This window comes from Empidonax traillii, unplaced genomic scaffold, assembly GCF_003031625.1.
Source record: "Empidonax traillii isolate 1590-97213 ecotype Southwest subspecies unplaced genomic scaffold, ASM303162v1 scaffold296:size1881848, whole genome shotgun sequence".
Taxonomy (NCBI): Eukaryota; Metazoa; Chordata; class Aves; order Passeriformes; family Tyrannidae; genus Empidonax; species Empidonax traillii.
This window is the reverse complement of record NW_020955489.1, coordinates 436861-453098: the sequence shown is the minus strand read 5'-3', so window position 1 is coordinate 453098 and position 16238 is coordinate 436861. Positions and strand designations below refer to the sequence as shown.

General features: G+C 46.6%; 1 protein-coding gene across 4 annotated transcripts in view; it reads right to left on the bottom strand.

Annotated features, from left to right (window-relative positions):
- Positions 1–15845, bottom strand: part of VASH2 (vasohibin 2) — a 37613-nt gene extending 21768 nt beyond the window's left edge. The window contains exons 1-3 of one of the 4 annotated variants that reach the window (XM_027890737.1): positions 15399–15845; positions 10260–10348; positions 7892–7948 (exon numbers count right to left, since the gene is read on the bottom strand). In XM_027890737.1, the coding sequence (XP_027746538.1) occupies positions 7892–7948; positions 10260–10348; positions 15399–15713 (461 nt within the window). In that variant the 5' untranslated portion in view covers positions 15714–15845. Of the gene's footprint in view, positions 1–7891; positions 7949–10259; positions 10349–15123; positions 15218–15309; positions 15329–15398 lie in introns of those variants that run through there. The other 3 variants (XM_027890739.1, XM_027890740.1, XM_027890738.1) reach the window with 3 other exon arrangements.
- Between the last annotated feature and the right edge of the window lie 393 nt (positions 15846–16238).

Here is a 16238-nt window from a genome sequence, read left to right as displayed (position 1 = left end):
AAAAAAAAAAAAAAAAAAAAAAAAAAAAAAAAAAAAAAAAAAAAAAAAAAAAAAAAAAAAAAAAAAAAAAAAAAAAAAAAAAAAAAAAAAAAAAAAAAAAAAAAAAAAAAAAAAAAAAAAAAAAAAAAAAAAGGCAGCTAAAAATTAAGCCAAAAGGATGAAGTCTGTTTTGAAGTCTTCTTTATTCATATCCTTTCCCTGGGAAGAGCTTTGTAAACAGATCCCTGCTCTACGGAAACACAATATCAAATGACTAAAATATTTGTATTAAAAAGATTATGAAAATATGCATCTGAAATCACCAGTCTTTTTCTCCCACTTTCTAATTCAGCCACCTCTTCCATTTTAAAACTTGTATTGAGTGCAAATGGCAATACAGCTTCCACTGCTATTACAGCCTGTCACAGCCACTCCACGTCCCATTTATCCAAGTTAGAAATTATCTTTTCATTTGTAAACAACCACCCTTTACACTCGGCCTTCAGTACAGAAGCCTAATTAGAGTTTGCCTGCCTCCTACACACTCACAATCAGCCACAGAAACCCCACTGCTGCAAGCACAGAGCAGCTCCGGCAAGGGCACACAATGAGATTCCTTCATCCCCCACAGTGCCTCTTCAATGCTGGTCAAAGAAGGAGTCACTGCAAAGCCCCAGCTCCATCCGGAGGTGTTACATGTAGATGATGCATGGGAGGTATCCACAAACAAGATAATGCACTGAATTTCCTATCTTCTAAAGTTAAAAGAAAAAAAAAACAAAAGTCCCAGCTGATAATGAACGTGCATCATCAAGATAAAACTTGAACTGTAAAGCTATTTGCCTCAAGCCATTTAGTGTGACATATGCCTGGTTAATATGGTCTGAGGGACAGGGCCAGTACTTCCTCCTCAGGTCTGCACCTGCACTGGCCCTGCAGCCTGCAGGCACACACAGCAACCTGCACCCTGGTCCAGGAGCTGCAGCAGGTTCTCAGGACCAGGACAGGGATGAGGATCTGTGCAAGGGGAGCATCAGTCAGGAGGCATGACCAGTGAGTGGTCAGTCAACATGCATCCATCTGCACCCACAGGAAGATCGTGCCCTCACAAACATCCATCCCACAATCCTGGGGGATACTCCGCAAACAGTTTGCTTTTTCTCTGCATGTACAGAACTGACCACAGGGTATATATGAGTGACCCAGTTCAACAGCCACTTCAGAGTTCTTCTTCCACTTTTAACAAGCTTGAGACAAAGCATGGCCTTAAACCCTGTGTTTGCACTGGAAGCAGAGCCTTTGGAGAATTCCCAAGCCACTGCTCTGCCCAAGGTAGCCTAAGCCAAATCTAAATCACTGCTCAGATAATTTTTCAACTCACTTTCAACTGCCTTCTCAAAGGCCTGGGATCCCACCAGCTAATCTGTCCTATATTTAACCTTTCATCTAAGAAGGTCCCCTAATGTTTAAACTCAATCTTTCCCTTTTTGCAAATTAAATCGGGAGTTATTTCTGCTCTCCACAATGGGCATGGAGACCATTTATTATCTCTCCTCTTGCTACAGACATCTGGATATGGAACACACTATAATCTACCCTCTCCTCAATAAACATGAGAAAGCAGACACCAATATTTTTTTTTTTAAATCCCTCCCTCACTTCCCCCAAAATTTTCCCCTCAGGTTATGTTTTCTATACCTTTCAAACAGAAAGTTTGCTGCTTTCAATTTCAGCATCCCTTCAATTGGCTCACTTCTCACAGTCCTTTAACTAAGTCCATCACAGTATAAACACGCCAATTTCTTTCTGAATCCACCTTTCAATGCATTTTTGCAACCAACCCAGTGGGCTGTTGGCTTTTTCCCTGATGGCCCACACTGAATAGTTTTTCGTGGGGCTTTTTGGGTTCCTTTTCCTGGAGGGGTAGGGGGCACTGTGTTGGTTGGGTTTTAGGGTTTTTTTTAGGAGTGGAGGTTTTTCGGTTTGGCTCTTTTTTTTTTTGTAAGTTTTGTTTGGTTTCTAAGATCAGCTCCTTCTTTGCAAAATCAGCCTTTTGTTCTCCACAGCTGGCTACTCCCAAAATTCTTTTCTGCATTTGCCCTTACTAAATTACCTTATGTTTGTTCCAGCCCAGCTCTCTCCTACCCTTTGAGATCACTTTGAATCCCAATTTCACCTTGCAAAGCCTTGGCACTTTGTCCAGCCTGGACTGCAAACCATCTACTAGCAAACAATTAGTGTTATCCATACCATTAATAAAAACCCCATGGAGCTGGGACAGATATTACACACCTCAACTGGCAATCTCTGCTGGCCAAGAGCAACCTATTGGTAAGAACCACTTTCCACGTGCTGCTTTTCACCAAGTTGGGTCCTTATGTTGAATAGTGTTATTTAGACTGAAGGCCTCTGCCTTATCCTCAGGCTGCCAAATGCCATACTAAAGCAAGGAGTTCTTACATCCACAACTTCTGATTGACAAAAGCTCTTACACTCTCATAGAAGAAAATTCTCAGAAACAAGCTGTGCGCAGTGAAATTAATGTTGCCTTTCCCCTGAAACTGCAGATAAACTCAAAGTTCCTAAACTTACCTTTTCCTTTATTTTTTTTTTTAAAGGCTGATATCTTTGCCTTCCCCAGTTTCCATAGGGAATACCCATCCTCCCCATGCTCTCTAACACAAGTATTAATGGTTGGAGACCGCTTGTCAGTTCTCTAAGGGATCTACTGCAAACGACAGAGCATTCAGCTCATTTGAAAGCAACTCATTACAGATGCTCTTTGATTTGTCCTTTCCCCATTTTCCTTCAATCCTAAATTCTTACCATGCTGTCTCAGACATTAACAGTGACCAGAAAGTCCACGCAGTTAAACTCGTGAAAGAAGATTTAAGGAAGGCAGAAAAGAATTTTAAAAATAGCATCAAGCATTTCAATTCCTTCCTTGAGAAGCATTTGTTTCTGGGATTTTCTTTAAATCTTGACTGTTACCTAAAACGATTCCACATGTACAGCTAATCTTGACAACCTTATATCACAGACAGCTGGGAATCAGCCCACAGTTGCCCTCTCCACAGACCCCAGTTAGCATGGGGGCAGCCTGTAACTTCCAGGAACCCAAGGGAGACTGCCACAGTCAAAGACAAGTGTCAGGCAGCTTCCCTCTTTGTGGAATCTACACCACTACCTAAAGTCTGCCAGGCAGATCTCTATTCCAGACCAGAGCAAACACTTCTGCCTCTAACAAATGTAACGAACAGCACAGGCTGCTTGTTCCTCCCTCGAGATCTAGTCTTTGGCAGACAACAATATTTCTTTGTTAATTGGTTCAAATTTCTTTAGTGTTTTCAGGAGCCCCACCTGGACTAACTCCCTTCCTTTCTGCAGTAAGAGAGGGCCTGTAAAGGAGTTGGGTTTGGCTCTTTGAGATGTTTTCTGTTTAAAATGTCAGTGACTGCAGACAACTCATGAGAAGAATGAATTCCTTTTGCTCCCAGATTTTTCACTCAGGTACCAAGTTTCATATACAGGTTAGAAAAATCTTAAAACCTTTTATTATGCCCGAAACTGGAGTATGTCACAGATGGCACCCATCACAGTAGACTCCCTTCAGAGATGACCATGCTTAGGAGAGCTACCTTCACCAGAAAGACTATGATAGACCTCAATAATATTTTTTTATTAGTGACATCCTTCATCACATTTTCCACAAAATTCTCCTTCCCCAGACCCATGTGCTTGCATAAGGTCCATAAAATCTCCCTCTCCCAAGCTTTTCTAAAACTCCTGGCAGTTTTATTCACGACGACAAAGCCAAGAAAGAAGTGAAAGGCACCAACAGGATTAAAAGGAGAAAAAAACAGCAGAGCAGACACTGATCTCATGACTCTTCTCAAAACCAGTCTGCTTCAACAGCAAAGGCATTTCTACCACATGCTGCACATAGCACCGTATCTGTAGCATTCTCGCTTTGTGCGAGAGAGAAGCAGATGTTCAAATGCCTTCTGCAGTCTATTGTCTGCAAATGGTATGAGCCCATTTTTCTCTGCAGCCCCATCAGGTTTCCTTAATAACATGGTGTGTTGAAACAGTATAATTTCCCATCCCCCCTTCCCTGTTATTTGGTTGCACCGTTCCCACGTGACTGCTGCTCTCGCAGGCTTTCACTGCAATTGATTACCCATTATATCTGCAGCCACTGCCTGTCTCTTCGTTCTCACACAGCAGCTCCTGGGCTGCAATTCCTCAAAGACCCCAGAACCTACTCAAACATCAGTTTTTGCTTCAGTTGTAGGTCCCACTGACCAGCTGGCACTTAACTGGAGGGAACAGCACACCACCACACCTCCCCAGATACTCTGTGCAGGACAAAGGTATTTGTTTCTCATTGTGGCTCATACCTGCATCCTAGAACAGAAGCTTCCAGAGGGCCTATCACTCCTTGTAAAGCCAGTAATAACAGCTTGTTGACATTCCCATTCACAATTACAGAAGTTACTAGACATCCAGAAATCCTTTTTTTTTTTTTCTTGAAGTTCTTAAATGATCTAAGCTTGGAAATTTTAAAAATAATGGTTATTTCAGTTAAAATTAGCATTTTTTATCAGACCAACTGTACCGACAGGAAGCTGTAATATAGGTTTGACCAGCATAATCCTGTATGGGAAAAGGAAAACCAGCCCTATTGATGCCTGAAACACTCGTGTCATATGTGCACACACATTCCATGGATTATTAGAGCTGAACTCCGTGGAGTGCCCTTTACCTTCCTAATACAAAAGGGTACATCATGAAGCCTATGAAGGTCACTGTCTCGGGTCAGGATACCTGTATACTCTATCAGCAAAGCACTCCCACGGTGGATGCAGCTACACCTGTAAATCTGGATTTTGTGCAAATACAGCAAACTCGTGAGAGGTCAGACACAGACACATTTTCAGTCACAGTCTGCCAGTACAACAAGAACATCACACAAAGTTTACAGGTTCACAGCTCTACCACCCTGACTCACACAGCTATGCCAACAGAAATCTAACATTTCCAAAAGTGTTATCTGTAGTCAAGACAAATTCATGGAGTGTCTGGCAGTCTAGAAGTTAAGCTGATAATAAGAGTGACTTTTTCTTAAAGACATTTTAAATACTGAATTATAGCAGGACTGTGTCTGTTAATGAGTTCCTATAGATAATTTATGCTCGCCTTTTACATGTAGCCACACATTTTTATTTTCTCATACATCACACTGATGCTGGCACTAAATCTGTGTAATATCTACTTCTCCCTCCATAAAAGAAAAACTCATTAATATGCCCCAGCTGCTTTAGGACACTTTCACATGAATTTATGAATATTCAATTTCCATCCAGTACTCAAGCTTCTTTGTGTCCAGCCACTGCTCTCTTGAAGAAAGGCTGCCAAAGATCTCATAACACTTCCATTAGCTTTGAGCCCTCACATTATGAAATAAGCAATACGTCTAGTATCAATAAAGCTCTGGGAACAGCCTCATTTTTCAAGAGCAAGTGGCAATTGGAGGCATTCAGCATCTTGCCCAACCAACCTGCAAATGCAAACTTGAGGCCTCTCACACCACAGAAACTTGCTCAGGGCAGCGCTTGGCGCCTCAGTGCAAGACGCCTGTTGTCACCACGCTGGAAGCAGATTTCTTGCAAAGTGGAACATACCTCCCAGAAAAAAAACTTTGTAGGTGATTTTTCAGCTTTGATGAAAACTGACCTGCACACCAGATGAAGGGAAGGAAAGCTTTCAGGCACAACTCAACATTACAGGGCAATCAATGTATTATTCACACTGAATCACAGAACAGCTGGGGTTGGAAGGACCTCTGGAGATTATCTGTACAACACTCCTGCTAGAGCAGGTTCATCTAGAGAGAGTTGCACAGGATCATGTCCAGGTAGGTTTTGAGTATCTCCAGAGAAGGAGACTCCACAACCTCTCTGGGCAGCCTGTTCCAGTGTTCTGCCACCCTCCAAGTAAAGCAGTTTTTTCTCATATTCAGATGGAACTTCCTGTGTTCCAGTGTGTGCCCATTGCCCCTTGTCCTGTCACTGGGCACCACTGAAAATAGTCTGGCCCCATCCTCCTTAAGACCTGCCCATGTATCCTTCTAATTTCAGTATATTTGTATTCAGTATGATACACTTACTTTTTATCACAAAAGCTGACTAATTGTATCTTCATGCTACCTATTCAGAAAAAAAAAATCTCAGCTAATCAAAGTTTGGGTCTTCAAAGTATTTTGTGTATTTAGGACATATGACCCTTTAAACTCACTTCCTCTTGTATTTGTTTGACCATAGTAAATGCTAGCATGTTAGTGCACAATTATCTGTTGACTTGAAATTTAAACTTAGTTTCATAAAAATGACAGGAACTTGAGATAGTCTGATATGTGTTCCCCTTCTCAAATTTGGAGAAACCAAGACAGGGCAAGCATTTGAGCCCTACTGCAGTACAGCAGGATGTGGGCAGCACTCCCATCTACACGATCAAGGAACAAAGCAGCACAGGTCTTAGGGCTCTACACCGTGCAAGTCCAGCACACTCCAGGTTCGGGCAACTGTGCCTGGACATCTGGCAGCAGCTGCCCTGATAAGCTGGACCATTTCCAGGGGTACTCTCCTTAACTCCACAGAAGTCCTGCCACCCCATTCCAAGTCACTCACAGAAGCCCTAAGAGCCACCAATAAAGGAAAGAAGTCAGACACAAGTCCCCAGACAACACATTAGGACAGATAAAACAGAGGAAATGGAGAGGATCCAAAGCCAGGTCTCCAGATGTGAGCACTGTATTGGTTTCCTTCCAGGAAACAGTACCATCCTCGTAAGCCAGGCTTTCATCCAGCCCTGGAAGATGATGGCCTTTCAACTGATAAGTGCTGCACACAATTCATTTTCATCCTCTATTTCCTTGGAAAAAAGTAATGGGACAAATTTAAAAATGAGTGAGCAGCTTGAAAATTGGTTTAAGCTTCTGTAAACCCATCTATCATTCAAGGCACAAGATTTGTTTTAAACTAGTTCCACCAGAGCAGTGAACATTAGAGAAAGGAAGTAGGAAAGATTGCTGTCAGTAAGATGAAAACCTGAAGCACAAAGCTGGGGTGGGAACTGGAATTTACAGTGACGGACCATTAGATTAATGACAGAGACCTGAGGAGAACTAGAGACAGGCTAGTCTAAAGAAGTAATTATATTCTGTTTATCTAAATTTCACCCTAAAATAAAAGCATAATGTTGTCAACATCACTTCCTGCCCTAACCTGCTAATTTATTGGTTTATATTAAAGAACTGTCCTAAGTATGATGCAGCTCTTACATGCAAAGGACCCCAGTTCTCTGTTGGCAGGCTCCCTGGGCACATGTTCATACTTGCATTGCACAACCCATCACCACCCAGCTCGGGAGTCCACCACATGGAAGGAACAGCAAGATGAGAGGCAGTGGGAGAACCCAGACACAACTTAAAACATCCCGTTGTGAGCCTCCAGGGGAAAGGACTGTGCCCAAGACATCAAAATTCCTGCAGCATTTTTCAAACCTGATCTCTTCCAACCATCAGCAAAGGGCATCACAGCACAACCAGAATATCAGGACTTACATAGTTTTCATAAAAACAGCCCAGCCTCCCAACCCAACACCAACAAGCACAAAGTTAGAGGTTTCCCACCCCAGGCAGCTTTGGCCTGCAGCTATGCAGCTCCCACACAGCTGCCAAGCAAGGCCAGCCCTTCCACTCAGCAACACACAGAGTTTTGGCCCTGCCAGAGGAGCCACGGCACAGAGAAGACAGCCCTCCCATGCCATGGTGCTACAGATGCTTAAATGCCAGGTGATTAGCTGGCATGATGTGGGACAAGGACACTAGACCAATTCCAGAGACACTTACCCACTTAGAGGTCTGCTTTTTCTGATCTCGAAGAACTGTGTTCCTGTGTGATTATATCTGATTTTTCTCTGTGAAAGGAAAATAACTTGAACAGTCAAACAATAAGATAACAATGCTCTAAAGGTGAATTTCAGTTCTTATTTCCTGTTCAAACATCAAACAAGCAGTAAAAGCCATTGACTCTCAGAGATGAAGCCCTGGCATGTGAAATAAAGCAAACTTTTAACTTGTCTTCTTGTATGAGCTGTTAACCACCATTCAGTGCAGAGTCAAGAAAAAAGGCTGTCCGTCTAAAATGACACTCAAATTTGGCATTTGAGGGTTATTAAGTCGCTTATCTCCCAGGTCCCACTCACTGTTGGGTTACAAGTTTGAAAAAAGTCTCCCACTTGGGTAAGAGAAAGCTTTCACAGTCTACCAAAACCAATCAACATAATTCATGGTTTGAAAGAACTTATTTCCATTATAAGTCTTTAATTCAGTCAGCCACCTAGCTCACATATGACCTGTAAACCAATGCAGATGCATCCATTTACACTTAGGAAATATAAATCATTCTCTGAAAAACAACAATGCATTTGAAATTTAAACAACCAGCTACATGCAACTCAAGCTCATTAGTTAAAACTATGAGGATAGGAGAAAAGTTCATCACAAATGAAGCCTGCAGACAGTCAACCAAATCTCAGCACCACTCGCCTAGAAGCACAAGCTGCCATGCAGCAGCATCACCAAAAGCAGCCTCTTCCTTGCTCCTCAAGCACAGCTGTTCTCGCAGCAATGTAGTAAATCAGATCAGGATACCAATCTGTTCAGTAAAAACAAAAACAAAACAAAACTCCCAACAAAATTAGAAAAAGAAGAAAAAAAAAAAACACTATTCACTTACATTTTCTAGGTTATTTTTCCAGCTCAATCTCTTTCCTAACCTAGTTCCCAACACGGCCATTAGAATATTCATGCAAGTAAAATTGTAGTGGGGATACCAGGGCAGAAACAGGTGACCCCATGGAGGCAAACGGTGCCTTGCAAGGCATAAATAGCACAGCTGCTGGCTGGTCTAAATAAAAACTCCAGCTTGCACCAGGATGCTGTGAACTGGCTTCAATTAGAGTTCGGAGTTCTCCAGAAACAAGGCTTTTTTTCCCCTCCTGCCTTCAAAACCTTCAATTCATGAGGCCCTTTCAGGGTGCTCTGAACAAAGCACACATCCTCCTTCAGCCCTCAAAGGAAGCCCAGAGCCCAGACACTGCTCCCCAGCCCACTTTGAAGCTTTTCTGAATGCAGATCCAAACCTTGTCCCCTGAGGCCTGCTCCTGCTACATAGCAGAGTGCAGGATTTCAAAACCACTGCAGGGTGAGGTAGGGAAAAATAAAATTTTTGGAGCTCTATGTGACATGGTATCCTCTCTGGCACAACCCCAGCAAGCAACAAGCCTCTTGTCCTGCCCAAGTGGCCGACATACAGAAGAGAAATGCACCATCCCCTGCAGAGCAGGAAGGCCCCAGCCTCCCTCCCCACAGCAGCTGCTGCGGCTCCAAGCCCTGTTGCTGCCTTGATCCCAACCACTGCTCCTCAGCAGGATAACCGCGCCTGCTATTTTTGGATGCTCTTCCAGCTGCCACCCATATTCTTTCTTAATCCTTACCAGGACTTTACATTCATTCCTCATCCCCACAGCTTCCCCCCCCACACACACACACAAAAAGAGAGAGTTCAGAAAAAAAGGAAAACAGAATAGCAGCATCTGGGCCAGCAACCTTCTCTGATATTACCTGTCAGCAAGGGAAACGGCCAGGAATTAGGCATGGGACAGTGAAGGGAGGCTAGATAGATGTGTCCATCCCTGATCAACCCATCAGGCAACTTCCTGTGTCACCTGCAAGCCTGCCCACCTTGGGGTTAGGACAGCTTCTGGTGCCCCTCACCCCAATGACAAGCACTTCCTGCAAGCTCAGCACACAGGCAGTCCTCAGGGAGCCCACAGGGGCTTTGGAGGCAGAGGGAGAAAGGGCTTGCCACAACACTGTCTCAGTTGCTTTATGACAAGATGCCATATTATTTCTCCAGGCATCACGATCCAATCATAATATCCTCATAAATCAACTTCAAAATAAGCACTTCGACTCCCACCAATGCCACTTCAGTTAAATGTTTCAGTATCATTTAAAGCTAATTACATCTCCCAGAGGATTGCTATGACAAGCTCAGTGCTGCTGGTGCTATCACAAATCCTTGGAGGCGTCCTTTTACCCCCAAATGATCCCAAGCCCTCATAACCAGCTAATGCTTCAGTTAAGCTCCTGTTAACTCATGCCAGGCACAAGTCAGCCTTCTCTCCAGAAACCACACGCTCGAGAAGGATACTGCAGCATCTTCATGTAGGTCTGTATTGCCTGCAGCCATTCTGGGATTGACATGGAGAGCTTGTAGTTTGGCACAGGTGGCACTGAGGGCTGGACACAAGAAAAAAAAAAAAAGAGATAAAGAGGTTAGATAGTTACGGCTCCCCGCAGAGCGGATAAGTGATTTACTTGGGCAGTGGCATGTGCTTAGTGCAACGCAACGCGGCAGCACAGATGGCTTAAACCCCACGTGAACTCAAGCATCAGACAAAGTCATCCTGCTGACAATGGGGGCTGCCCCTGCACCAGAGCCAGTCCCATCCCTGCCAGCACAGAGAACCCAGGGCAGGCCCCCCCCAGCATTAATACCACCAGCATCCCTGTGTGGGCAGGCAGTCCAGAACAGAAAGCCAATGCTTCCCTTTTTTTCCCCCTTAGCACAGGGCAGTTTGGATGAGCAGTGTCCCAGTACTGGCTCTGCTGTCCTCCCTTCCCCAGCAAGCCATTTCAAGTCTAATTTTTGGTTTCCTTTACCACAAAAGAAAAGGAGACAAGGATCCCAGGCTGCATAAATTCCCATCTGCCATGTGTCTGCAGCAGACTTGCTGGGCAGGGAATGCATGGTACCTAGAAGACCACCTGGGACCCAGATATTTAATGATATTAAGACACTTTAAGATATAGACTGGCAACGTAATGGGATTTTTCCAAAATCTCATAAGACATCTGCTTGTGCCTAAGCATTTTAAGAAGCTGGGCCCTCAATCCATGTTTAAGCCCCAAAGCTATGTGGCTCCTGAGCCTCCAGCCAGGCAGGAAAGGGGCACAGCCTTGTCCCAAGTCCCATTATTTTAGGGGTGACATTGCAAAATACGGGATCAACAGATATTAAAGTGGGCAGTATGGTTAAAAAGAGATTAGTACAATTTGCAAAAACACAGTGGAGGAAACATTTTATTTGTATATTATAGCAGATTCATATTCAGGAACCAGCAATTTGGGTAGCCATGACACAAGATGCAAAGAAAAGCTTGCATCATCTGTGGGCCCACACTGTTGCTACAAGAGTTTGAAATGCATAAAGTGACATATCTTTGTCCTAAATACAGTTCAAGTCAGCAATTACAGACAAGAAGAGCAAGTTCAGGCAATATAGGGTCATTTCCAACACACAGATTTTCCTCTCCACTTCCCATCTCCACTTATGAGGGAGGGACTGCGCCTTTGCTTTCAGGGAGTCAGCACCGGTAATACCACAGTGACCAAAACCCAGCATTTACTTCATGTAGCTAGTTACTGCCGGGGAAAACAACAAAAAATCACAAAACACCAAACAAAAAAACCAGAGACTCCTACACTACTGACACACCAAAAAGTACCATAAGAGGCAAGCAGATGGCAAGGCCTCCAGCTCACTCCTGCCATCCCAGCACTACATGGGCCTGCGCACGCACAAGGGCTTTCTCTCCTCACCAGTGGGAATTATGAGCAATACTCAATAGCACTTCTTAATCACAATTTCCATGCCCAAGCTCTTTATTTTTTTTCGGTTTCACAGGTTCCTTTCTCCCCCAGCCCCTTTGGTCTGGACAAATTATTCAGCTGTCCCTCCCAGCATGAAGGCAGACCTGGACGCAACACACCAGATGAAGCTTGAGTTTCAGGAGCAGCAAGGAGGTGATTAAGGGAATTACAGCAGGGTTTTCATGCCTTCTTCAGGGGTGGCCTGCTCCAGTATAAACACTCTTTTTTCTTCGAAGACATGGAAGGTGCATGTTTTGCACTTACACAATACACCAAGACAATGGGAGCCCCAGCCAGTGAAAGGCCCAGCTGCTGCAGAAGCATGGACAGCATCCTCTTCCCAGCCCTCGCACACCTGTGGGACTCAGGATGCCATAGGGATCACACCAGCATGAACAGACGTGGCCCCTCCTGTAACCCAGAGTGGCCACCCTAACATAGGGATCAGGTTTGGACCTCCAGGTAAGGTGCTCCCCATCTCTAAGGTGGGTGATACATCATCCAAGGAGGATAATCAAGTCAGAGAGAACCATGGTTTTCCCAATGGCTGACACGTAACCTGTTTGTTAAAGTTACCTCCGCAGGCCTGCTGAGTCAGGAGTCCCAAGCCCCTCCAGATCTCAGAACACAACAGAGAAGCCATCAGTCTTCCCACACACAGGACATCACACTGCTCGTCTCTCCAGTGCCACCAGCCACGCCAGACAGAGGACAGCCACCTGCCACTCCCACTCCTTCCAAACACAACACATTTCCCACCCCTCAGTTCCTGCCCCAGCTCCAGGAGCACCGATACTGGGCACCTACCCAGCATAGAGCAGGGCTGTAGGACACCACCACAAGCAAAGGAAAGGGCAGCATTGTTGCTGTTGAGGCTGAACCTTTCCAGCTCAGCGGCAAGGAGCTGGTGAAGATTTGTAGCAGGAGAGCAGGGACGTCAAGAGGAACTGCAGACACAGCACTACAGTCCATGAATTTGTGAAGTGAATGAAACTGAGAGACCAGGCAGATGAAAAGCCTTGACCTTATATCAGTATTTCCAAGCAAGAGCAGCTCCAGAGACAGTAAAGCCACTGCAGTGCAAGACCATGTGTCAGAGCTGAGACCGTCATCCTATGGCTGGAAATGCTGTAGTCTTAGTTCACCACAGACATCCTGTGTGAAACTTGTCTTGCCCAATTCCACTGTCTCATTTAATGACCAGAAAATAATTTTCTACAAGCTCACCCTGCAAGTACAATGTTAGCTAGCACAAATGAAGCTGACAGGCAAGAGCCCTCAAAGCTGGTTAGAGGTTTAATTCATTAAGATCTACAAGTATCTCCATGATCACAGGACATGTAAAGCATTGCACAGTCCTTCCAAATCATAAGCCTGAACTCTTCCCAGAGCTCAGAGGTGGGACACCCCTCAGGTTCCAAAACTGGCCTCCTTGCAGACAAGCCAGCTTTTTGAGAGGATTCTGCCTCCTGAAAGAGATGCAGCCCTCCATCTGTGCAGTTTGCTTTTGTTCCAGTAAGGACAACCTCACCGATACGGTAAGAAGCTACTTACCGCCCTGAGTGTATGATTGCTGAGACTAATACCAAGATGATTAGAGCAATCAAGTGGAGCTTCTTGATGAAAACTCTCTCCCATCACTAGGGATTAAGAACAGATCAGATGCAGAAATGGAGCAGCTGCACATACCACTCGCTCAGCCTTAACCAACTATGAATGCAAGCGGATTACAAATCATCTTCTCACAGTCATAAGTTTCTCTTGTCACTCCCGATCAGTAGTACATGGTCCTTTATGGGGTGGCACATACCCAAGAGAACAAGTCAATTAAAAAATCTGTACCACTGTTTAAGGATCAAGTCTCCCCTCACATTTCTATTCTGAACCAGAAATTACCATTGTAACTTCAGCAACCCACTATCACTTTGTGGCAAAACCCCCTGCTTCTAGCCTTCATTTGCTCACTTGAGCTGCGTTGGCCCTAATAAGGACCAGGTAGTCTTCAAACTGCACTCTGACCCCAGAGGTCCCAGGCTTAGCCAGCAAGAGCTACTTAGTCACAGGGGTCACCAGGTCCTCCCGTCCCTGAAGAAATTAATCACTGCAACAGGGAGTTTCCTTCCAGATAGCACTGGAGGAGTACAACTCTTAAAGCACCCTCCATTGATCATCAACATCAAACGATTTGGCCAAGCAGATTTCAAAACATTTTCTGTCCTAACCAACTTCAGCACATGCCACAGACAGTCAGCCCAGAGCTTTGGCACTGAGGAAGACACCACGGGCAATGCTCTCCGGGGCACTCCCACGGGCACCACGCTAGCACACTGGAGTCACTGACACATCTCTCACCAGATGCTTTGTCAGGAACCATGGGTATCATCAGTAAAAGTTACACACTTCGGAGCTGGCAAGTAAAGGATGGAAGTCAAGCCTAGCTCTTGCTTTGCCAAACAGATCTGCGGGCTGTCTAGACTACCATAAGACGGTCATGCTGCTGAAACAAGAAGTTTTACCCTCTCCCTGCCCCCTTCAGTTCTACCTCAAAGCCTTGAGCAAATACAAGATTAACCACATCAAGAATCCACAAACAAACTCAATATAACCACACTATTCTTTAGCTGAATCTGCTCCCCCATCCAAACAAAGGCTGGTTCCAGAACAAGAAGAGTAAAACGGAGAGAAAGAGATTGCCCTTTTGCACTTACACTGAACTAAACACTGCAGAAGAGATGAAAGGCCTTTTCAGCCTGCATCTTATTTGACAAGCACCTTCTCAGGAAAGCCCTACTCAATACACTTTCAGCTTCTCTACGCAGCATTTCCTTTCTACCCCACAAAGAGAAAAGGCATATACATACATAAATATCACTGACAATCTGGACTGTGACAACACCAGCCCGACCATCTCATCCTAGCATGTAGAGGGGTGCAAATCAACCACAACTTCAGTGGTCAGCTGTTTAATGGGAAGAATGAATCAAGTTCAAAGTCTGCCAAAGCAGGGAGTGTAAAAGACACTGCGATCAGTAATGCAGCGCAGTGGTGAGAAGCCTTTGAACAACTGCAGACAACAACATTTCATTTGCTGGCTGGAGGAAAAAGACATGGGTTAGGCAGAGCTGTTTGGAGCTTGTACTGAGGAACATATAAGACAAAAGCGTTTAGAATCTTTCCATGTACTGGAAATGAGATGTCTGAGTTTTAAGTCCCTTGTTACACTTCAGGAGCAAGGCTGTGTTTCATGAAATGCCTGTGTTTCAAAGAGATATAAATTGCATAAAGCACTTCGTTCAGTCCGTTTAACTCTTGTTTTCTGCTTCTTCCTCCCCAGGATAAAAAAATAGTCATTTTCTTCCTACTTGCCTCCCAAGGTACCAACTCCAGCCCCTAAGCATCCCGCAGCCCCCGTTCCCCGCTCCGGATGCTTTCCGAGCGCAGACGCTCCAGCTCTCCCCCCGCTGCCCCTCGCAGCCCCCAGACCCGCTCTCGGCTAAGCTGTCACACCCTCCCAACCAGCCCTCAAGCCTCCCCGGCCCCTCGACGACCTCAGAGCTAGCAGCCGCGGGACCTCGAGGTTCGGGCTCTGTGACCCCCTCTCGTTCCGCACGAGGGGGACCCGGGCTCTCCGCCTTACCCGAGCCAGGCGGGCGGCGCTCCGGATGGCCGCGGCCACGGCGCCGCCGTCGGGGTGCACCCGCTCCACGTGCCCCCACATCCGCTCCCAGGTCTGCCCGTCCATGGGGAAGCCGCTCTTGTTCACCAGGAAGAGCGAGCCGCCGTCCCGCTGCTGCTCCTGCTCCTCCTCCTCCGAGCCCCCGCCGCTGCCGCTCCCGCCGCCGCCGCCCGCCGCCCGCGGCTGGGCGCTCCGCGACCGGCCCCCCTCCTTGCCGGCCGCCGCACGGCGGCTGCTCCCGCGGCCGCCGCCAGCGCCGCCCGCCGCGCCCGTCATGGCCCCGCGGCCATGCCCGAGCCCGGGACCGCTGCCGGGAGGTGCCCCGCGGCCTCGCAGCCGCCCAGTCCCTCTTTATATATTTTTTTTTATATATATAAATGTGTGTGTATGTCTATCAGGGGCGTGCGGGGCGGCCGCTGCTCAGCGCGGGCAGCGCGGGCGCCCCGTCCCGGCCCCGCTCCCCCCGGTACCGGCCCCGGCCGCGCGCCATGCCGCGCGCCGCCGCGCGACCGCCGCCCGCCGCGCGCCCCCATTGGCCGCCGACACAAAGAGGGGCGGGGCCAGCGGGGCGGGGCCGGCGGGAGGCGCCCCCTGCCGGGCCGAGCGGGACACGGCATCGCCCGATCCCAGCGAAGACCGATCCCAGCCGAGCCAGAGCCCGATCCCAGCCGAGCCAGAGCCCGATCCCAGCCGAGCCAGAGCCCGATCCCAGCCGAGCCAGAGCCCTATCCCAGCCGAGCCAGAGCCCAATCCCAGCCGAGTTGAGCACGGCCCAGGCAGAACCCAACCGAGCTGAGCCCG